The sequence below is a fragment of the Temnothorax americanus genome, unplaced genomic scaffold (genome assembly GCF_048541705.1).
Source record: "Temnothorax americanus isolate GAGA-0224 unplaced genomic scaffold, ASM4854170v1 Scaffold138, whole genome shotgun sequence".
Taxonomy (NCBI): domain Eukaryota; kingdom Metazoa; phylum Arthropoda; class Insecta; order Hymenoptera; family Formicidae; genus Temnothorax; species Temnothorax americanus.
In genome coordinates this window covers 187179-211719 of record NW_027509273.1, presented here as the reverse complement: position 1 = coordinate 211719, position 24541 = coordinate 187179, and the positions used below count along the sequence as shown (strand labels likewise).

The following is a 24541-nucleotide window of genomic DNA, read 5'->3' as shown; positions in this document are numbered from 1 at the left end:
ACGACGATTCGGGCTGGGTCTGCGAACTCAAGAAAAGTTTGTACGGACTAAAACAAGCGCCAAGATGTTGGAACAAACGTTTTGGAAGTTTTCTTACAAAATTGGGATTCAAAGTCAATGAAGCTGATCTATGCCTGTACATTCGAGAGAGAGACGGCAAGAAACTTATACTAGTTGTATACGTGGATAATTTGTTGGTTGGAGCAACTGATCCACAAGATTTAGAAGTTTTTCTTAGAGATCTGAAATCGGAATTCAAAATAATCTCAAAAGAAGTAGAGTACTTTTTAGGACTTAAGATTAAACAAGAGAAAAATAACATTAAAATAAGCCAGAAAGCTTATGCAAGAAGAATTCTTGAGCGCTTTAATTTCTTAAATTGCAAGCCAATCTCAACGCCGATGCTGAAGAGTCCTGAAACTTCAAGAACAGGGAAAGATGATAAGGAGCACAAGTTTCCATATAGACAAGCAGTCGGTACACTGATGTACCTGATGCTCGGCACAAGACCAGATCTGGCTTACAGTGTGGGATTCTTGTCAAGATCACTCGAGAACCCATCTGAAGAAGATAATATTGTTCGAGTAAGGAGAATATTTTGATACATTGCAGGGACTATCGATTTGGGGATAGTTTATTGTCACAACACAAATAAAGGTATTCTAGAATGTTTCAGTGATGCAGATTTCGGAGGATGTACAAAAACTGGTCGATCGACTTTGGGAGTAGTTGTCACATATGCAGGCGGAGCTGTTTCGATAGCTACTTCGACAACAGAAGCGGAGATTGTAGCTGCAAATAAAGCGGTTAAGGAAGTCATTTGGCTGAGCAAATTATTTGAAGGCATCGTGAAATTAAAGCAAGTTCCGGTTCTTCAAGTGGATAATTCAGCGGTAGTAAGATTGGCTCAAAATCCGGAATTCCACCGTAGAACGAAACATATTGCGATCAAGCATTTTTTCATTCGAGAGAAGATAACTGAAGGAAGGCTAGGCATTCAACAAACTTCAACTGAGGAACAAGTTGCAGACATCATGACGAAGCCTCTACCCAGAATACGTCTGAAGATTTTGTGCAATCGAATGGGACTTTCATAAAAAAAAAAAGAAGTTTTTATTATTATTATTATTTTTGTAACTTTTGTTTGATTAATGTTCCAAAGATATTAACTTTAAATTAATAAGGGAAAGTGTTAAAGTAGAGATAAAATGTATTAATATAAAGTTGGCCTGTCTACCAAGAGAGGGTGCTGAGTACAGTCGAGTCAGAGACAGAGAGAGATTCAATTAAAGACTACATACAAAATTCGTTTCACCTTTTCTCTTTTATACAAGAAGATTGTAAACTTTATAAATAAAATGGCTGTTCTATCTGGTCAATATAAAGCAGATAGCACTCTGTTTGATTTCGCACCTAAACGTGACTCGATAGTTAGTTAACCTGACGCGTTTATCTAGAACATCCGTAAACCGGTGTACGACCGAAAATAAGTTGGCGCTGCAAGTTCATATTTTTTAATAAACTATAGCTTAAACGATTGCTCCCTAATTGCTCCCTCAGAATCGACAATTGCTCCCCTTTTAAAAGTATTATTTTTTAAGATATTTAAAAAAAACCTAAAATTTAAAATTTTCACTCAAAAACATATTTTTAATAACTCTATGCAATTAAATCCGGCATAGAACGATTGCTCCTTAATTGCTCCTTATTGCTCTATCATAATTATATGATTTATTGCATTTTTATTGAAAAATTAACAAATTAATCATTTCACAAGTGACGCCGCTGCCACTTATCGGCCGCCCAGACACCGGAAATAAGTTGGCGCTGCAAGTTCATATTTTTTAATTTACTATAGCTCAAACGATTGCTCCCTAATTGCTCCCTCAAAATCGACGATTGCTCCCCTTTTAAAATTATATCTTTTGAGATATTTAATAAAAACGAAAAATTTCTAATTTTTATTGAAAAACATATTTATAATAACTCTATGCAACTTTATAGGGCATAGAACGATTGCTCCTTCATTGCTCTTTATTGCTCCATCATAATTTTAATGATTTATTGCATTTTTATTGAAAAAATAACAAATTAAACATTTCAGTATCGGCCGCCTATTGTAACTATGGCTCGGCAGCGCATGCGCATGCTACCATAACTATTCGCATGCGCGATGGTATCTGTTAGAGCTCTTACGGATACCATAGCGCATGCGCGTATGGCTTCTGCTTTCTGCTCATGGCTCCTCCAATTTTATGTGCTTCCATCTTAACTATTTCTCGCTTCGCTCTATTGGGATTTTTAATTGCTCCATTCGTATAATTAATTTTGTATGATATTTTAGCAGAGAACTGTTTATTTTCTTGGAAAAATACATTTCTCACAGTCTTTTGCAAGTATATCCAACATAAAACGATTGCTTCTAAAATGCCCACCTGTCAGCATTGTGCATGAGCCCTTATTGACGTTAGGCTTAGTTTCCACGCGTCGCGTCATCTGTCGTTAAAGCCTCTTGCACAATGCCAGGCAACAGGCAATAGGAACAGGGAATAGAAATCAGAAATCATGTATAAATGCAGAATAAACAGTGACACAATCAATAGACACAGAGTTTCAGTCACGTTGGAAATTCTGTGCCTATTGCCTGTTGTCTGGCATTGTGCAAAGGGCTTAACCAATCTAAATATCCCATTACAAATAATGTAATAAAATAAGATGTTTTGATTGGTCGCGTTAGGCCCGGTCTACAATGGATGTCGGAAGTCGGAGTCGTAAGAAATTGACCAATCACAACCTATTATTCTCCTTGCGGTCGAAAAATAATGAATGGTCAATTGATTGGTCAATTTCTTACGACTCCGACTTCCGACATCCATTGTAGACCGGGCCTTATCTGTCGCGACCAATCAAAACATCCCATTTTGATCCTGTCACAAGTAATGTAATAAAATGGGATGTGTTGATTGGTTATAACTTGTGATGACGCAACGCGTGACGCGCTCAGCGAAAACTCGGCCAGTGCCCATCTACAATGACTACAATAGGTGTTTTAAGCCCTAAGGGTGCCTCCCCATGCAAGACGGAATCGCGGAAAACGGAATCTCGGAATCATTCTGATTGGTTAGTCCCATGAGGCTAACAGCAATCGTTAATTACAACCTAAAAAGTTTGAATGCTATGATTGGTTGGCAACAGGCAATAGGCACAGAATTTCCAACGTGACTGAAACTCTATTGATTGTGTCACTGTTTATTTTGCATTTAGACATGATTTCTGATTTTTATTCCCTGTTCCTATTGCCTGTTGCCTGGCATTGTGCAAGAGGCTTTAACGACAGATGACGCGACGCGTGGAAACTAAGCCTAACGTCAATAAGGGCTCATGCACAATGCTGACAGGTGGGCAATTAAGAAGCAATCGTTTTATGTTGGATATTCTTGCAGAAGACTGTGAGAAATGTATTTTTCCAAGAAAATAAACAGTTCTCTGCTAAAATATCATACAAAATTAATTATACGAATAGAGCAATTAAAAATCCCAATAGAGCGAAGCGAGAAATAGTTAAGATGGAAGCACATAAAATTGCAGGAGCCATGAGCAGAAAGTAGAAGCCATAGGCGCATGCGCTATGGTATCCGTAAAAGCTCTAACAGATACCATTGCGCATGCGCATAGTTATGGTAGCATGCGCATGCGCTGCTGAGCCATAGTTACAATAGGCGGCCGATACTGAAATGTTTAATTTGTTATTTTTTCAATAAAAATGCAATAAATCATTAAAATTATGATGGAGCAATAAGGAGCAATAAAGGAGCGTTCTATGCCCTATAAAGTTGCATAGAGTTATTATAAATATGTTTTTCAATAAAAATTAGAAATTTTTCGTTTTTATTAAATATCTCAAAAAATAATAATTTTAATAGGGGAGCAATTGTCGATTCTGAGGGAGCAATTAGGGAGCAATCGTTTGAGCTGTAGTAAATTAAAAAATATGAACTTGCAGCGCCAACTTATTTCCGGTGTATCAGACTACGGATTGGGATTGAGATTGGATTGAATTTTGACCAATCAGAGCAAAGTTTACTAAACTTGAGATCAGTTTTCTCTGTTCTGATTGGTTAAATTTCAATCCAATCTCAATCCCAATCCGTAGTCTGATACGGGCTTTAGGCTGAGTTCCCAATGTGCGCGTCACGCGTCGCGTCATCTGTCGTTAAAGTCTCTTGCACAATGCCAAGCAACAGGAACAGAAAATAAAAAAAAATGAAACTCCGTGTTTATTGCCTGTGTCACTGTTTATTCTGCATTTATACATGATTTCGGACTTCTATTCCCTGTTCCTATTGTCTGTTGCCTGGCATTGTGTAAGGGGCTTTAACGACAGATGACGCGACGCGTGACGCGCACAGTGGAAACTCAGCCTAACGTCAATAAGGGCTCATGCACAATGCTGACAGGTAGCGGTGTCGTCACTTGTGAAATAATCAATTTGTTAATTTTTTAATAAAGATGCAATAAATCATTAAAGTAATGATGGAGCAACGCGTAGCAATTAAGGAGCAATCGTTTTATGTTGGATATACTTGCAGAAGACTGTGAGAAATGTATTTTTCCATGAAAATAAACAGTTCTTTGCTAAAATATCATACAAAATTAATTATACGAATAGAGCGATTGAAAATCCCAATAGAGCGAAGCAAGAAATAGTTATTCTACCAAAAATCAATAGGAAATGTTGACTAAACTCTTTGAGATATAGTTATGAACAATGGAACTATTATATTACGTTTGAATATTTCCACCAATGGCTGCCGAGCCATAGTTACAATGGCGGCCGATAAGTGGCGGCGGCGTCACTTGTGAAATTATTAATTTGTTAATTTTTCAATAAAAATGCAATAAATCATAAAAATTATGATGGAGCAATAAGGAGCAATTAAGGAGCAATCGTTCTATGCCGGATTTAATTGCATAGAGTTATTAAAAATATGTTTTTGAGTAAAAATTAAAAATTTTACGTTTTTTTTAAATATCTTATAAAATAATACTTTTAAAAGGGGAGCAATTGTTGATTCTGAGGGAGCAATTAGGGAGCAATCGTTTGAGCTATAATTTATTAAAAAATATGAACTTGCAGCGCTAACTTATTTCCGGTCATCTGTAACAGTAAGGTCTCTCAAACTTCGCGTGATAACAATAGCAGTCCTAAGTTTAGTTAATAGAGTCCTAAAGTTTTGAGAGTTTATTAATCAAATTGTCCGAAATTCGCGCTTTGCAAACAATGTTTAGTTTAGACGATATTTACAAGATATAATAAGTAAAAAAAAATTTGTCTGTTGAGTTATGTGAGATATTGTTAAGTGTATTAATCAATTAATATTTTATAATTTGAACGTCTATCTATTATTTCGACATTATCTTGATAAAAAACAAAATTTTATTTGCCCTAAAAATCCTTTCGCATATATTCGTAAATGTTATTTTTGGATTATTTTTTCTTCTCTCTCTTTTTCTGAAACCTCACGGATTTCTTTTATTAAATAAATTTATTTAATTTCAGATACAAAAAGCCAAGAAATGGACTTGGTTTACAATATATCTTATACACACTCATACCAAATTTTTTTAACTTAACGCGTGCAACTATTAATTCATTATTCCGTATTTTCTTAAATTTTTTTTTAGAAAAACCATCCCTTAAGCACTAAACGACTGAATCCATTATTTGCACGTTAAACTCACAACCTAAACTCAAAAATATTTAAACCTAGTCCGCTTCAGCAGTAGGCCAAAAAATGGACATTATTCACTTATACACACACACACATACCTTCATACAACAACGTTCAACAACTAATATTAATATTCCATATATTTCTAAATTCTTCTCAAATCTCCTTTAATCCAGGAAGAACCAATATTATCTCGCTTTATCTTTAAAATAATTTCTTGCATCCTAAAACTTATAAAACTTGAATTCTAATGCATTCTCTCTAAACCTTAACTCCAGAACCTCTATCATATTTCATATATCTTAAACTCATATCTTCCATAACTTCTGCATGCGAAACTCAAAGCCTAATCTTAAAACTACAAAACATAATTTTCTCTCTTTTTCTTTATTTTTATTTCTACCTTAATATTACAACCATTGTCCTATTTTTCAACCACATATTGACATAATTCTTTACCTTTACCTTAAAATATTAACGCAACTCTCTCATCTTACAATACTCAATTTAACTGTAACCCTTACACACTCAGATATTTACATACACTTACATATAATAAACTCGACTAATAACAAATCTCCTGCTTCCTAACTAATACTTTCCTATGTCCCCCTACCAAACTCATCACACCTCCCTGTATGCCCCTCCCTCCTTTTCTTTTCTTTTCTCTTCCAATATATTATCTTTCTAATCTTAATCTTCCTGATCTTTTGAGTTCATTCCTAATTTAACTTAAAAAACTTATGTGCCCTCGAATCGCTCCATTCCTCTTCCTTATTTCGCCAAAGCACTGCTCCTTTATTCCTTTCCTACTGAATTGTTTCCCAGCTCTTCTTCTCTCGTTCCCTCCAAAGCAACATTTATTTCCTCCGCGCGCGTTCTCTGGTTATCTTCCCGTACCTCCTATCTGCCGTTGCATAACTAATATACCTGTATTCGCATCCGTGCCGTCCAAAGATATATTCTAATATTTCCAGAAAAATTCTGCATTTTTTCTTAAACTGTAACGTTCATACCTCTTATTTTTCCTCCTTCTACATTTCCTTCCTCTCCTCTTCTCACCAAGCCTTGTGTCCTCGTTTACTCCTTTTCCTATTTCCATCTTCTTTTACCTTTCCTTTTCTTCAATGCAGATAAGTTTTGCCAATCCTTGTTCCAGGATTACGCCAATCGCTTTTTTTTACCTTTCTTTTGTTCATTTTCTCTTTTCTTTATCATTGGCTTAACTCTTCCTCAGTTACTTATCTTCTTTTACTTCCTTTTCCTAAAACACCTCTGAACCCGCCAATCCTTGTGTCCTAGCTTTATTTTAGTTTTCTTCTTTTCATTTTCATTAACCCGGAGCTCGAGAGTTTCTACAACTACTTTTTTCTTCTTTCTTCTTCACATTTAATCCTCCCTTATTTCGTATAACCTCTTCTATAACAGCGCTTCTTTCACCTTCCTCTTGTCCTCTCCTGTTTTCTTCCCTTTTCCTCTTCTTCCCCTCTTCTTATTCTTTTTCCTATATATTTCCCAATCTAAAATTTACCTGTGTTCTGAGTTCAACCTGTCATCCCTTTAACTATCTTCTTAACCTATGCTTAATTTACGACCAAAGGCTCCTTAGCTAATCACTTATCATACAATCTTCTTTACAATCATCGATCGAAACCTTCCCTACTTGACCTACATTACCTTTACCGCCTTTACCGCCTAACTGACTCGTCACCAAAACCTCATCCTACCACGTTCTCTAAACACTTCTCTACTACTTTTCTCTACTTGCATTCTACTATCTCCCTTCATTCTCATCGCATCCCCTATTTACACCCTATCTTTCCATTATCCCTAATTGCTACATACTAAACTTTAAACCCAGAAACAAAGCTAAAATCGCACAACGCACTTTCACCGCTACCATTCACACACGTGCCATCTAACCAAGTCCGATTTTTTTTATTAAACATTTTTATTTTTTTTCATAGGTCACGATGTCGTACATGGAGATTTACAATGAAAACATTCGCGATCTTCTTAATCCTAATTCGGGATATTTGGAATTACGCGACGATACTCGTGGTCGCAACGTTCAAGTCTCAGGATTGACGGAAGTCTCTACTAATTCGACAGAAGAGGTATTTATTTATGTAATATAATGCAAGTTTAAGAAGCATTAAAAAAATAATTAAAATATTAATTTAAACAATTTAAAACAAGTAGATGATTAACTCCTACAATTTTCATATAAAATAGTCACAGTTAAATATATAGTTCTTTTCGGTCTAGATTAGAAGCGAATAATCACGAAATAATTAGAAAAATTTATTTTAAATTCTTATTTAATTTGTCACTAGTTAGCATCCTTTACTTGTATCCTGGAAATTTGAAATAAAAAAAATAATAAATTGTTGCAATAATAAATGTAAGACTGTGTGACGCCAAACGACATTAAATTTTTGAAGTGCATTCTTGTAAAAAATAATGTTTTTTGACGTTTATGTATCCGTATTCCTCGAAAAATATTAAAAATTTTTTTAAATTTTCTTAATCTTTTTAGAAATAAATGGACTGTTGATTGTTTAGTGTTAAAAAATTATAATTTTATTATTTGCACGTGCAAAGTTATAAAAAAACTAATTTTTTAAAACTATTAAATACCAACCAAAATATAAACCTTATTTATAAAAGGTTATTTATAAAGAAACCTCAATCAAAACGTAGCCAATTATATAAGAAAAAGAATAAGAAAAAAAATAATTTAAATATATTAACTTTTAATCACACACAGTGATGAGAAAAAGAAACGTAATGCCTTATGATTTCTACCTTATAATTTTTCTGCGTTCCTTCAGAGTGAACAACGTTGAGTGGTTTATTTAACATTTACAGGTAATGCAGCTGTTACACAGAGGTAACAAAGCGAGGACAATAGAGCCGACTGCTGCGAATAAGACTTCGTCACGAAGTCATGCGCTTCTCAGCGTTATAGTTAAACAATTGTCTCATCGAGTTCAAGATGACGAACAACGTGTGCGTAACAAAATAAAGCAAGGGAGATTATTTATGATCGATCTCGCCGGATCTGAACGGGCTAAGCAAACAAAGGTAATTTTTATATCTTGTTTTTTTCAAATTACGTAGAATGTTTAATGCAATTGTTGGCGCAGGTAATGAGCAAACACAATTTGCTAATCAGACAACTTATATTTAATACAAAAGAAATTACAACTGACTTATGTGCGAGAGGCGACTGTGACCGACGACAGACTGAGAACGATACTGATCGTTCATCGATGACGCATAGACTATCGATAGCGGCGGTAGCGCTCCTGGTAGAATTACCGAGTCACCACTCTACTCGGTATAAGATATGAGATGTCGATAGAGCACGACTACTTTACCCCACAGCAACAATTATTTTTAAATTTTGATTTTGATTTTTTGATTTTTTTACTTTAGTAGCAAGAAAAATTAATTATTCCCGGGTGTTTACATTAGTTTCTCAGTTTGCGATTCAGTGTTTATAAGTGAAATTTTAAACAAATTTAGTGACAATGCCGCTGTGTGCCATGAAAGGGTGCACAAACCGTTCTGGAAAAGGGAACTACCGATTTTTTTCTTTTCCAAAAAAAAGGAAGCTCCGTGAAAAGTGGATAATGGCGTGTGGAAAGAGAATAGGGGAAATTAAGGAGAAAAATGGTATGTACATGTTAATACAATTTACTTACAAGATCATTTTATTGTTCTTAAGGTGGCTCTTCCGTGTAGGGCCGGAAATTCATGTGTTTATATTTTTATATTTTTCGACATAAATTTACTTGAAATACATCTCAAACATAAGTAAAATTACTATCAGCAAAATTACAAAAATTTTAACTACTGAAACATTAATTTAATAACAATAATATTGAGACACTTTTTTATGATTTGTATATAGTTGATCACTTTGGCGTTTAACAGCTCCTCAGAATTGTCGATAATGTCATGTTTTTAATGCACGTTTTGATTAATAATTAATAATTAATTAATTACGGAATTTATTGATGCAGCTCGTGTGCTCAGCTCATTTTAATGAGTCATGCTACAAGAAGGTGTCCTTCGTAGACGAGTTAGCAGGAACACCAAGGAATTCTAGGCCCCTCAACCCAGATGCTGTACCCTTTGCATTTCCAGGGAATGATGGTAATATGTATTTTATTTAAGATATTCATATTCGTTATTAAATTTAGATTTGGACTCAATAATTTTCATAAATAAATTATATAAGCGAACATCTTTTTTCACGTTTATATGGGAATTCTAAATAATAAACATTATCTCTGCAAAAGTCTTTCTCTGTTTAGCTTCTATTAGGAGTAAAATTTTCCAATTAATATTTAATATTTAATAATTTCTCTTTACTTTTTTTCTATTATTATGTTATTATTTTCTTATTATTACAATTATTTTTTAGACATCCAGCAAATGCTTTATGAAGTCTGTGAATTGAGCCCCGTAAATGTTATTGCAACATCCGCAGAGACGTCCACACGTATTAGTGCTCCTATTAGTAATTGTAAGTTTATTATTAGTTAATTCAACTGTGTGTTATATTGTATACACTGTATATGCGATTAAGAAATATTTAGTTTTGGGTTGAAAATTAATATTTTAATAAATATTTCAGTGGCTGACCAGATATCAGAAGCTATAGTGACCTGTGAAGATCCAATGACGTCAACACTTGATATCTCCGGTAGGTATATTTATTATGCACAATTCCCAGTAATTTATTATAATGGAGATTGTTTATTTAACAATTACATCTATAACATAACGACTTATTACAATTAATTTCAGCATTTGACCAGATGATTGGCGAGTTCAACGAAACGAGTTCCAGCATTGAACCAGCTGCATCAACATCTGCTGCCACGTCCACCAGTATCACTGGTTCTGGCGAGTTCAACAAAATGAGTTCCAGCATAGAACCAGCTGCATCAACATCTGCTGCCACGTCCACCAGTATCACTGGTTCTATTCGTACGTATAAAATATTATTTTTTACTATTTTTTAATTTTTTTAATTTGGAAACCAGTGTCGTATGAACAACATTGGTACAGGTAACAAATATTACAGTTATATTACAAATATAATGACTTTAATTACCGATAGTGAATGTCATACCTAAATTTTTGTTATGAACAAAGTTTTACTGCATTTCTGCCTTCGATAAAGAACTTGTTATGTATTCAAATTCTTTATCGATGATTTTTATTTGAGACCTAAAACTTTATTATTATTATTGTTAAAAATATTGTAATTTAGAATTTCATTATTGCTACCTAAAGAAAAGTTGGCTCAAATAAATCATCGATAAAAAATATGTACACATAAAAGTTCTTTATCGAAATAGAATTACAATACAACTTTCTTCGTACAAAAAATGTAGGTCTAAAATTCACTAGCTGTGACTAAAATGTATTAGTCCTTTAATTTATAAAAATGTACATATGTTAGTCACCGACAGTAAATTTGAGACCTACATTTTTTGTACAAAGAAACTTTTACTACATTTCTGCTTCGATATAGAACTTTTATGTGTATTAAAAGCTTTGTAATGAACATGTAACGGCCTGTCTTTATCGAACGCGGACTGGTTTACGGGATCGGGAGTTCGATGAGAGACCCAGAGACAGTAATCAATTTGCCATGGGATAGTAACATGCACTTTATTCAAGATTCGAGATTACACGCAAGCTGGACGCGGTATATTACATGCGGAACGCGGCTACAGATATCAGAACGCGGGGCTAGGCTATATGAACCGAATTAACACAGGTGATAATGACGGAACGCGGTATATTACATACGGGACGCGGTATATTACATACGGAACGCGGCTACAGGTATCAGGACGCAGGCGCTCGGCTATATGAACCGAATTAATACATGTGATAATAACGGAACGCGGTATATTACATACGGGACGCGGTATAGTACATGCGGAACGCGGCTACAGGTATCAGGACGCAAGCGCTAGTTTATATGAACCGAATTAATACCGGTGACAACAGCGGAACGCGGTACATTACATACGGAACGCGGTATATTCCATACGAAAGGGTGGCGGAATCCCGCGGGCTCGCTTCGGCGGGGATCGGCTCGCTTCGGCGCTCGTCGGCGTCGTGCGGGAAGGCACCGGTGCGACGGATTTCCCGCGCACACGGCGCGTTTCAAGTCTTTAAAAAATGTGGGCGCACCACGCCCTGTGGTCGCCCGACGGAAGATCGGTCGGGCGGCTCCCGGCGGGTGGTAGCCGGGGACGATGCCTTGTCGTAAGGGGTGCATCGTTACAAACAGTTTAATTATTGTTACTTAAAACCAATTTTTAGGTTTGAAATAAATAATCGAGAAAGAACTTTTATGCGTGCATATTCTTTATCGATGATTTATTTAAGGCCTAAAACTTTTTTTAAGTAGCCATAATAAAATTTAATTATAAAGCTTATAATGAGAGTTCTCATTGCGTAGTCGAGACGTAGCATCGGTCGGGCTCGGACAAACAGTACACAGTTCTGTGTAAAATAAAACTTATTCGTGTTTCTTTTTTTCTGTGTATAATTTCGCATGTTTTAACTGTGAATTGGTATATCACTAAAAGCTCTCAAAATGCTTGCGCGTGAAATGAAGACATTGTTGATTAACAAAATTAATTATGTTCTCTGTAGGTTATTCCTTCAAAAATGTAATTTTCTGCAAACATTCAATTTTGAGTGAAACTTTTAGTTTATGCTTTCTTGTGTACACATTTCAGTATCTTATGTCATATTGAAGGCTAAGATTAGTTTATGCCTTCTTGTGTACACATTTCAATATGTTATGTCATATTGAAGGCTAAGATATTAAGTTCAAACTTTTATTTTCTCATATAACAATTTGTGTTTTAATAATACATTGCAATGTACAGTTCCAACATTATGTATTTTATTTTTATTTTTCGTTTCAGTGATGACAAATGCGAAGGATACGCCATTGTGTTCAGACAACTGCGTTGCATTAAAGAATGCATTAACTGTGGAAAGTCGCAATCTTCGCCAACAGTTGAAGAGGTGCAATAAGTTGGCAGAAAAAAAATGGCGCAACAAGATGCAAAATTTACTTCGAAGAGTATTCAGTCCAGGTCAAGTTAAACTTTTGCTGAACCCTGAACAAAAGAAAACTCGCTGGTCCGCAGAAGACATTGCAGAAGCTATTTCTCTTCGTAGTGTCAGTCCGAAAGGTTACCGTTATTTTAGAGAGAAGAAAAACTTGCCGCTCCCGGCACTCTCAACCCTCAGAAAGTGGGTCGCAGCATTCGATGTGAATGAGGGTGTCCTACATGATGTCATTGAAATAATGAAGTCAAAGGACAAAATATGACTGATATGGAAAAAATAATAGTCCTCTGCTTTGACGAAATACATTTAGCTAATCGTGTAGCAATTGAACGGAAAGAAGAGCGTGTGATTGGGCCGCATAAAAAGTGCAGGTCTTCGTTGCGAGAGAATTATTTTCTAAATGGAAGCAACCCATATATTATCAATTTGACCAGAAAGTTACGACGGAAATTCTCTTCAATATTTTGAGAAAATTGTACAACAGCGGTTACCGTGTTGTTGGAATGACATGTGACTTAGGACCGGATAATCAAGGACTGCTGAAGTGTTTGGATATTGATCCAATTTCCGAGGGAAGAAAAACATTTTTTCTCCATCGAAGTGATGCCAACCTACGAGTGCACGTGTTCGCAGATCCACCACACCTTATTAAACTTCTTCGAAACCATTTTATAGACCTTACAGTAGACGGTCAGTACATTTCAAAAGATGCTCTGAAACGATTGCTGTACCTCAATTCCGCAGAGTTAAAAATAGTTCATCGGCTCTCAAGGCTTCATCTAGACGCACAAGGAACCCAGAGACAAAATGTGAAGCTTGCTACTCAATTTTTTTCCAACACAAACGCGCAAGCTATTAAGTAGTGTATGGAACAATCATTGATGGAGGATCGAGCGGAATGGCACGCGACAGCGGAGTTTTTACAATTAATTAACGACTGGTTCGATGTTTTTAACTTTAACAGCTGTAGAAAATTTGGAACTCATCCTGGCCTGAACGCATATGGTATCGATCTAGAACGGCAAGATGCCATCATCACGAAAGTTTCATCGACGATAATGACACTTGCTCTCAATAATTCCAAGAAAAAACAGACTGGTTTACTTCCTTTTCAAAAAGGAATTCTGTTATCAAACAAATCATTGGTAAATCTTTGCAATGATTTAAAGAGCTTTAATGCAGATGTGTCGTATATTATGACTAATAGATTGAATCAGGACGTCTTGGAAAATCTATTTGGATATATTCGAGCGATGGCAGCCGCTCATGATCATCCGGCAGCTATAGATATGAGGTACAGACTGCGGTGGTATATTTTGGGAAAGCATTCTTCAGATGTATTCACCGAAGGTAGCAATACCAAAATTCAAGACACTACTGATGAAACTTGCCTTACATCCATGGAATTACGTATTGAGGAAATTGACAAATGTTTTGAAAATGACGATATGGAATTCCCTATAGGCAACGTTAATGATATACGCGAAGGTTTGTTCCTTTAAATTTTGCATCGTATGAGTTTTTGAACATTTCAGGGACCGTATTCTCGAGCCTACCCTAATAATTTTTGTATGCGACATTCTATTTGAAAGACATTGAATTTCGCATGCGAGTTTCATGAAAACGATTCGAGACTAGGACTCCAGGGCACGTAATCTGGACTTGTTCGGAATGGATTCCGATCGGAATTATTCCGTTTTCCATAATAGGTCCTCAGACTTTCCACAAAATATTTCATTTTGTTTTTTCAATGTTTACGTTTATTTTCTTTAGAATGTAACACTGTAAATTACAATTCAAGTTCAGCTGAATTAAATCTTGTCGACGAACTGGATAATTTTATAAAAGTTATAGACGTTATAGAAGAAGAGGGTCTGAAATACATTGCAAGATATGTGGCATTTAGGTTCCGCACCGAGTTTCCCACATTGGGAATATCGAGTGAGCTTTTAATCGATCCAAAACACGATTGGATTTACCAGATATCTAAAGGCAAACTTATACATTCTTCAGATGATCTAATGACTGTCGCTAGGGTCATGAATGTCGAATTTCAAAAGTATCATGGTTCATTTTTTAAAAAAGGACCGTGGATTTTTAGAAATTTAGCTACAATAGTTATAGCAAAAATCGAGAGTACAATAATTATACCGGAAAAAGCATTATTATGCCTCATACGAACGCGAACGTATATTCATTTACAAAACGTTAATAAATCTATCATGGCTAAAAACAACCGGAGAAAATTTAACAAAAAAATGTCAAAAATTATAAATAAAAAAATTACATAAAACGTAATTAATTGATTCCTTATTTACCATTCCATCATTTAGTATTATTAATATCCCAATCATCACGGGTTTATAGTTGGACGGATATATTCCGAACAGGACTTAATACTTATTTATTAGTTATTACATTTTTATAACCATTTATTATAGTAATGTAAACGTATAGTATTTTCAATATTTACTTATAACATATCTAAAATAAGAATAATAATTATACAATTACAAAAATTTAATAAACGTTATTATATAATAGCTATAATAATATTCAAAAATAATAATATTACTTCACAGTAGCTAGCAAACGTCTATTTTCTATTTTTACGTCTGCTTTATATATGTTTACATTCAGTCATATTCAAAATTGGCGCGAGGAAATGGCGCAGAGTTAGGACCTCTGTTCATTGGCTGAAAAAAATAGCTGCGCAAAAACACACCTTGTTTATTACATCATGTACTAGAGTATATATATAAAATTGGCCGATCTTTTTCAATTGATTTCTTAGTAAAGTAATGCGAATTTTGCAAAATGGTAGAAGACTAGCTTTTCTACTTATTGGTTTAACTCACTCTACTTGCATACAAGAGGTTCGGCGATTATTACCGGTCACCCTGTATATAATATAACTATATATGTATATTTTTACTAATATTTTAATGATATTTTAACTCTATGTATTTTAGTTTAGAATAATTTTTTAAAATAAGAGCTTGCACGTATACACGTTTACAACTATGTACATACATGCTTTTACTGACGCACGCGTCAATTTCTCGTGCAATCATCTAAAATTTAAAAATAATTTTTTGAAACTTCTAAAATAAACAATTCTTTTAATGTTATAATCACACTGTTGGAAAATTTTTGTAGTTTTATTAAAAAAGGTCCTTGTTAAAATTTTTGTGTAAAATAATCAACACATACATGTGTAAATTTAACATATACCTGCTATGTTAATTGAAATTAATAAATTAAAAATGTAAAATTATTAAAATAATTTAAAAAACATGTTAAAATAACACAATTTGAACGTATTTATTAAAAGCTTTAAAATTTACAGAAAAAGAATGTTGATTTTATTCTATAAAAGAAGTGGGAATAAAAATTTATAAAAAAAGAGTGTTGATTTTACCTTACAATCTTTAACTTCAACATAAAAGTTATGTTAATTATACATATAATTAACCTCAAATTACAATCAAAATTACATTTCCTTTCTGTTGAAATATTTTAATATAATATCGCGTGTTACCATTTATAGTCCAAGAGCCCGCTGCACAAAGCCCTCCCTCATCGAACATCCGGCTGAATTTTATTTGAATAGATAGCTTTTTTTAGTGGTTAACCCTGTGCTGGGTTTTATATGCCATGAAACTTGACCAAAATGTTAAAAAAGGGCCACTTCCGGCGTGATTTTTTGAGATGAAACCCCCTTAAAGAACATCCGGCTGATACTAGTGCCAATCGATTCAGGATGTCAAGCACTTTGATAAAAAAATATGCTGCCACCCCTTACCTTGACAGGAACCATGGCAGCAACCCTTAAACGTGACATATTTTCGTATCGTACCTCCCTCACAGAACATCCGATTTTTTTTTGGAAATGTAGCTTGAACATTCCTGAACATAAAAAAACAATGCTGCCATCGCTGGCCTTAACCAAAAATTTTTGTGCCACCCGTAAGTCGCGCGACTTTTAACTGCCAGTTTGTAACGGGTCAATATTTATTCTTTTATAGAATATACAATTTTTTGGGGAGAAATGTAGCTTGAACATTAATGAACATAAAAAAAACAATGCTGCCATCGCTGGCCTTGACCAAAAATTTTTGTGCCACCCGTAAGTCGCGCGACTTTTGGCTGCCAATTTGTAACGGGTCAATACTTCTCTCACAGAACATACGGGTAATCTCTTGCCATGTATTTAAATAGAAAATAAGAAAATCTTTGACGAGAACAATCTTAAGAACCGACTATGAATATCGTCCATACTAGCGCAAAAATTCCCATCGAATATTTTGTGGAAAAAATAGTTTGTGATAAACAAGCTGCGCGTACATTGGTAGAGGTATGGAATGAAACAAGGTAAGTTCATATAACATTCACGTATTTTTATTTATTTATTCTTTATTCTTATTTTTTTCTCTATTTAAAATCTTAAAAGTAAGAGATATAAAACATAAATATATAAATCACGTGAATTTTTTTAATTGCTATTGCTGTTGGAACTATCGACAGTATAGTCTTCGTCGTCACTATCATTATGCTCTATGACTAATTATGCTCTTATGCTCTATGCTCTATGAAAATTCAACTCTTAATGGAGTTGGATCTTCGTGGAACCATAGCTCTACTGACCCTGGCTGCATGAGGTAATATTGTTCGCCCTAAATTTAATTATTTAAATGATATATAAATATCAAAGATTACATGACGATAATCGAACCAAATCGTGGTCGTATTGTCTTGGCGATTATAATGGCCAGTAGAGTCGATTAATATTTCCATTGTTGTTTATCATTTAACTGGCGAAGTAAAAGTAATTTATTCCATTTATATTTATATTTTATAATCCTACTTTTAAGATTTTAAATAGAAAAAAATAAGAATAAAGAATAAGTAAATAAAAATACGTGAATGTTATATGAACTTACCTTTTTTCATTCCATACCTCTACCAATGTACGCGCAGCTTGTTTATCACAAACTATTTTTTCCATAAAATATTCGATGGGAATTTTCGCGCTAGTATGGACGGTATTCATAGTCGGTTCTTAAGATCGTTCTCGTCAAAGATTGTCTTATTCTTTATTTAAATACATGGCAAGAGATTACCCGTATGTTCTGTGAGAGAAGTATTGACCCGTTACAAATTGGCAGCCAAAAGTCGCGCGACTTACGGGTGGCACAAAAATTTTTGGTAAAGGCCAGCAATGACAGCATTGTTTTTTTATGTTCAGGAATGTTCGAGCTACATTTCCAAAAAAAAAATCGGATGTTCTGTGAGGGAGGTACGGTACGAAAATATGTCACGTTTAAGGGTTGCTGCCATGGTTCCTGTCAAAGTGGGGGGTAGCAGCATATTTTTTTATCAAAATGCTTGACATCCTGATTCGATTGGCACAAGTTTCAGACGGATGTTCTTTAAGGGGGTTTTATCTCAAAAAATCATACCGGAAGTGGCCCTTTTTTTAACACTTTGGTCAAATTTCAGGGCATATAAAACCCGGCACAGGGTTAACCACTAAAAAAGCTATCTATTCGAATAAAATTTAGCCAGATGTTCGATGAGGGAGGGTTTTGTGCAGCCGGCTCTCCTACTATTAACACATCCATATTATGTTAAATTAACACAAAAATTTGAGTGGACCGTTTGGGACATGTGATTTATGTTATATTTAACACAAATTTTCTAACTGTGTATTTTCTTTGCGTCAGAATTTATAAACATTATTACTTTATTTTTCATCATCTTGTATCTCCACAATTGAAGATACGGAGCCAATAAACAAACTACCCACAGTATGACAACAGATTTGCTTAGATGTCGTAACAGATTTGATATCATATATGTGTCCGCATTAAACTCATGTTTTGTCGATAGATCCTGCCACTATAAGACAGCAGATTGTCGACAGAAACAAAAAATCTGTTATTTCATAAATAGTTAAATGGAACATTTTAATAGTTACGAAACGGTAAGTTTTGCTCAGTTTCTGGAGTCAATCTGCAAGAATCCATTATATTCTGTTAGCAGATTCTGTTATATTTCTGCTGGCATTCTATCGATAAAAACACTTTCACAATCTGTTTTCGACATATTTGGCTATCCGGGGAGATATGAAACACTAAAAATATAATGTTAAGAGTAGCATAGTAGCATAGATATATAGATATGATGATTCTAATTCAGTGGGTGTTTAGGGGAAAGTTGGAATGAGGGGGAATGCTGTGTAAGAGGTGAATGAGTGGTTCGAGGAGGCAGAGAAAGGCCTCTCCATTGGAAAAAATGGTGGTGGGGATAGAAGCCATGTGAGAAAAGCCACTCTGATAATTTGAGGAGTGACTCTGCTGCTTTTCAGAGTGTGGGAGAAAAGGTTTTTGCGCCATCTGCTGATGTCTTATTTTTTATGATAAGAGAGATCGGATTATGTGCAACATGCGGTGTTATCATGTCTGAATAGAGAGAGTTTTTGGAGTACCCATTAATTTCTTATGATAAGAGAGATCAAATCACAACATCCGGTGTCATGTAGCTTTCGGTCGAAATCGCGGGAAGCATTGATCGAACAGCTGCAGCTTGATGCATCCGACATTGTCTCCATATAAACGTATGGCGAGGTGCTACTAAAATTAGATTTACTAGAAAGTGTATTCAAAGTTCGAAGCATAAGAATGTCAAAATGGAGAACGTGAAGAAAAGTCAGCAGAAAGATATAGTGTCGCTCTCTTGGACGAGCCATTTGTGGCTCAAATAGAAGTAGAACGTGATAAAATTAAAGTGTATGTAAAATGGTTAGAAACTAACACAATTCGCATATCTCTTAAATAAATAATATAGCTGTATTGTAGAATTTATGTGTAGTTATAAAACAATAAAGTATGTACATATATATTATAACGGTGTCTTGTAATGTCCTCATGGTAAAGTATCGCAGGAATCAGATATCGTTTCAGATGTCGTTGTATGAAATGAAAGCGAGCTTCAGTTTGGATACGGTGTAAACTCGTACATACACACGGGGACAGGAATGCCTTCTCACTTGAATTTGCAAGCGTATCGGGGCATATTCAGAGCGCGTGCTCCGTCTCTAGATATTCGTTCATTATGACTGTAAGGGTATCCTCACAAGACTCTCGTATAGTAATGCAACGTAACGTAACGTGGATCAGCGCACGAGAAACGTACCGGTTAAGGTGTTATACGTTTTTTGTGCGTTGATCTACGTTACGTTACGCTACATTACTATACGAGAGTATTGTGCGGAAGCTCTTAATTACTCGGCAAAGTTGTCTTAACATATATTTTAAGAATATTTTATAATAATATATTTTAAATAAATAAATAATTCATTAATAATATATATAATTTTAGGGTGTATTAATTAATAATATAATATCAGGGAAAGTTACGTTTGAAAAGTAACTCGTTACCGCGTAATTCGTTACTCATTAAAAAAGTAACTTATCGTTACCGTATACAACTCGTTATTCTTAAAAGAAGTAACTCGTTACCGTTATTTGTTATTCATTGAAAGAAGTAACTCATTGTTACCGTAACTCGTTACCGTTATTTGTTACCGTTATTCATTCGAAAAAGTAACTTATCGTTACCGTAACTCGTTATTCTCATTGCAAGAACACCAAAAAAACGGTTTTGCTGAAAATTCAAAAAATTTAGCTAGACACAGAACTGAAAATAATTTGATTATATTTTGGTGCACCATCAAAATAATTATGTAGAACGATCAAACTGATTTTTAAAATGTCAAAATTTTTTACAAAATTATTATTATACTCTAGCGACTTGCTATAATTATTTTGATGGTGCAACAAAATATAATCAAATTATTTTCAGATTTGTATCTATATTGCTAATTTTTTAGAATCTTCAGCAAAACCGTTTTTTCGGTGTTTTTGCAATGAGAACAACGAGTTACGGTAACGATAAGTTACTTTTTTCAATGAGTAACGAATAACGGCGAGTTACGGTAACGATGAGTTACTTCTTTCAATGAGTAACGAGTAACGGTAACAAGTTACTTCTTTTAAGAATAACGAGTTATATACGGTAACGATAAGTTACTTTTTCAATGAGTAACGAATAACGGTAACGAGTTACGGTAACGAGCTACTTCTTTTAAGAATAACGAGTTGTATACGGTAACGATAAGTTACTTTTTTTTAATGAATAACGAGCAATGGTAACGAGTTACTTCCGGAAAGAACGGTTTTGTTGAAGTATCTAAAAATTTAGCTAGATACAGAAAATAATTTTGTTGCAAAATCAAAATAATTATAGTAGGTCGCTAGAGTATAGATAATAATAATTTTGTAAAAAATTTGGACATTTTAGAAATCAGTTTGAACATTCTACATAATTATTTTGATGGTGCAACAAAATATAATCAAATTATTTTCAGATCTGTATCCAGCTAAATTTTCTGAATCTTCAGCAAAACCGTTCTTTCGGTGTTCTTGCAATGAGAATAACGAGTTACGGTAACGATAAGTTACTTTTTTGAATGAATAACGAATAACGGTAACGAGTTACGGTAACGATGAGTTACTTCTTTCAATGAGTAACAAAAGTAACGGTAACGAGTTACTTCTTTTAAGAATAACGAGTTGTATACGGTAACGATAAGTTACTTTTTCAATGAGCAACGAATTACGGTAACGATTTACTTTTCAAACGTAACTTTCCCTGATATTATATTATTAATTAATACACCCTAAGATTATAGATATTATTAATAAATTATTTATTTATTTGAAATATATTATTATAAAATATTCTTAAAATATATGTTGGGACAACTTTGCCGAGTAATTAAGAGCTTCCGCACAAGACTCTCGTATAGTAATGTAGCGTAACGTAACGTAGATCAACGCACAAAAAACGTATAACACCTTAACCGATACGTTTCTCGTGCGCTGATCCACGTTACGTTACGCTGCATTACTATACGAGAATCTTGTGAGGCTACCCTTACAGTCATGATGAACAAATATCTAGAGACGGAGCACGCGCTCTGAATATGCCCCGATACGCGTGCAATTTCAAGTGAGAAGGCATTCCTGTCCCCTGTGTAATGTAAGTTGTAGCACGTTACGTAACGCGACTTATCGTACACGAACGTGCAATGATGAGCTTTGGTGAGGAATTTATCACATTGTTTTCCGAGAGGCTTGTCGCGCGTCGGAAAATAACGAAAGGTCTGTATAAGGATTGTGGAGTTCTCACGGAGATGCGAGGTCGACCTCCAGAATGTAGCCGATAATGAAGTCTGTGCGATGTCACAGACAGTACGTTGAAGCTTTCGATGTGGTCAATCTATTGAAATTCGGCGTACTCTATAGCGGTTTACACATTGTCCAACTGTACAGATATTGTTCACATCGAAGTACAGAACGTCGATAGTTTCGTACAATGAATTGTACGATGGTACGTATTTGTTGTTGGCTCCGCGTACCTGTTTGAACATTGTTTCATTGTCAGACAAAACCGCGTATACTGTGTTCCACAAACAACACCATGTCGATGTCAGTGAACAATTCGAGTCGAACACCGTATTTTTTAATATTTTGGCATTCCATGTGTATCCCGGTAGTAATATGTAGAGTCCAACCTGTAACTGTTGATAGAGGTATCGGAATGCGGAAATTTTCGAAAATGTCTGCCAAAAGAAAATCACATCCGTTTTGAGATACAGATCGCGATACTCGTCAAGACACTTTACGTGAAAGCACTGCTAGAAGTTCAACGCGTGCTCGTAATTACTGTTGCGGTCTCGCCGGCCAACGAACTGTGGAAGGCCTCGCGCGGTGGTAACTGCAGCTTATCAACGCTGTTGACTCGTACGGAAATATACTTTTTAAGCCAGTCAATTCACGGTTTTAAATCAAAGTAAAATTTGGAAGCTTAATTTATGTGCAATTTGATAGTAAATGGCACTGATATAAACATATCCATTTTGTGGTTCGTCAACCCCACTCGTTTTTGAGGAGGAAAATAATTACCATGTTTAAAACTTGTTTTAATCTACCATTTTTCAAAAATTATTACAATTTAATTTCTGTACAGTTAACTGGAACTACATTAATATATTTTTAAAATGTTTAATTTTTTTCTTAGATAAGCTGAACGTGAACAAAGTAGGAAACCATGAAACCGCACAAAATTTTATAGCGACCTCTATAATGTGATTAAATATGTACCTATATTTAATAATAATAAAAATTCTTAAATATTGATATATGCACATTTAAACCCGCAATCAATAACATTTCAACAAAATATGTGTCTCAAAAATAATTTATAAAAAACATGCTTTTCTTTTGAACTTCAAAGTGTTATTCTCCCTTAATTGAATTCGCTGTTACAGAACCAAGGCAAAAGACTGCAGGAAGGCGCGCATATCAATAGATCCCTTCTGGCGTTGGGTAACTGTATCAATGCTTTATCTGGTGGAGCACGATATGTGAATTATCGCGATTCTAAGCTTACCCGATTGCTGAAGGATGCCCTCAGTGGTAACTGTCGTACTGTTATGATTGCCCATGTTTCACCAGCAAACGCGCACCGTGACGAGAGTAAAATTACCTTGATTTACGCGGACCGCGCCAACAAAATCTCCAATAAGATTGAGCGGAACGTATTGGACGTCAGTTATCTACATGTTGCGCAGTACCGTGATGTAATTACCGACCTGAAAAGCGAAATTTCGCGTCTGCGGAATAAAATGAAGGGTGAGAGACCGAGGCAGATAGAGGCGGAAAAAGAAATTCCGGGCGACACGCATGGCAACGATTTCAAATTGTTAAGAGAAAAAATCGTTTCCGCGTTTAAAGAGCAGATGCGATTGAGGTGCGTATGCACAAATAAAGTACTATATAAAAATCCAAAATCTGTTTTCTTTGAATTTATGTTAGTAAATTTAAATTAATATTTTAAACTTTTTTTGGTTAAGTTTACCCAACCTTCTCGGAAGGAAGGGGGGTGATACCCTATATTGTAGCGCTTGACAAGAGGAGTTGAGTGGTGATACTCTCCTTTGTTAACTCCCAAACGTTGAACCCCCAAGGGGGAAAACGTAAAACAGTCTAAAAAATAGATATTTGCACATTTATTCATTTTTTAACCTCTTACGAATTATGTAGCACCTAACCTTTTTTTTGTTTCGGAGGAAGAGGGGAAATGCCTCGCGCATTTAACCGAGGGCCGGCCCCCGGGATATGTGGAGTTTACACCCACTAAAACCCTTCTCCCTAAACACCGCACTACAGACTACAGTTACGACACGCGGAACACACGAAGCAATACTTCACGTGTCACAACAGTCCTCACGCTTGAGGCGACAGAAAACGTAATCCACAAACACAAGACCAACGACAGGTCGAACAAAGAGATGCTTTGATCCCCGAGAGAAGCCATCCCTAGTCGGATGGCAAAACGCGTGTGCGCCACCATCCCACCGCCTCGAAAATCCCACACGATGACGGATACGACGCCGATCTACAACCGCATCGCGGGGATTCCTTCATCGGCTACGAGGATGGTTCGCTCGGGGAGGTCCATCCCATAAACTACTCGTACACGAACCATAAGGACGTGCACGAACAACACGAACAGAAACCTCCTCTACCCAGAGAGAGGTTCTACATAGACAAAACACC

The 24541-nt window shown here is 35.2% G+C and overlaps 1 protein-coding gene across 6 annotated transcripts in view; it reads left to right on the top strand.

Moving 5' to 3' along the window:
• Positions 1-7463: 7463 nt before the first annotated feature.
• The window catches only part of LOC143894354 (kinesin-like protein KIF19), an 84346-nt gene continuing 67268 nt past the window's right edge, over positions 7464-24541 (top strand). For 3 of the 6 annotated variants that reach the window (XR_013256085.1, XR_013256086.1, XR_013256087.1), the window contains exons 1-3: positions 7468-7849; positions 8604-8819; positions 23251-23732. Coding sequence is in view for 3 of the 6 variants with exons in the window: in XM_077400550.1 (XP_077256676.1) it covers positions 7706-7849; positions 8604-8819; positions 23251-23732 (842 nt within the window). In the remaining 3 variants the exon portion in view is untranslated. Of the gene's footprint in view, positions 7850-8603; positions 8820-23250; positions 23733-24541 lie in introns of all 6 variants that reach the window. The other 3 variants (XM_077400550.1, XM_077400551.1, XM_077400549.1) reach the window with 2 other exon arrangements.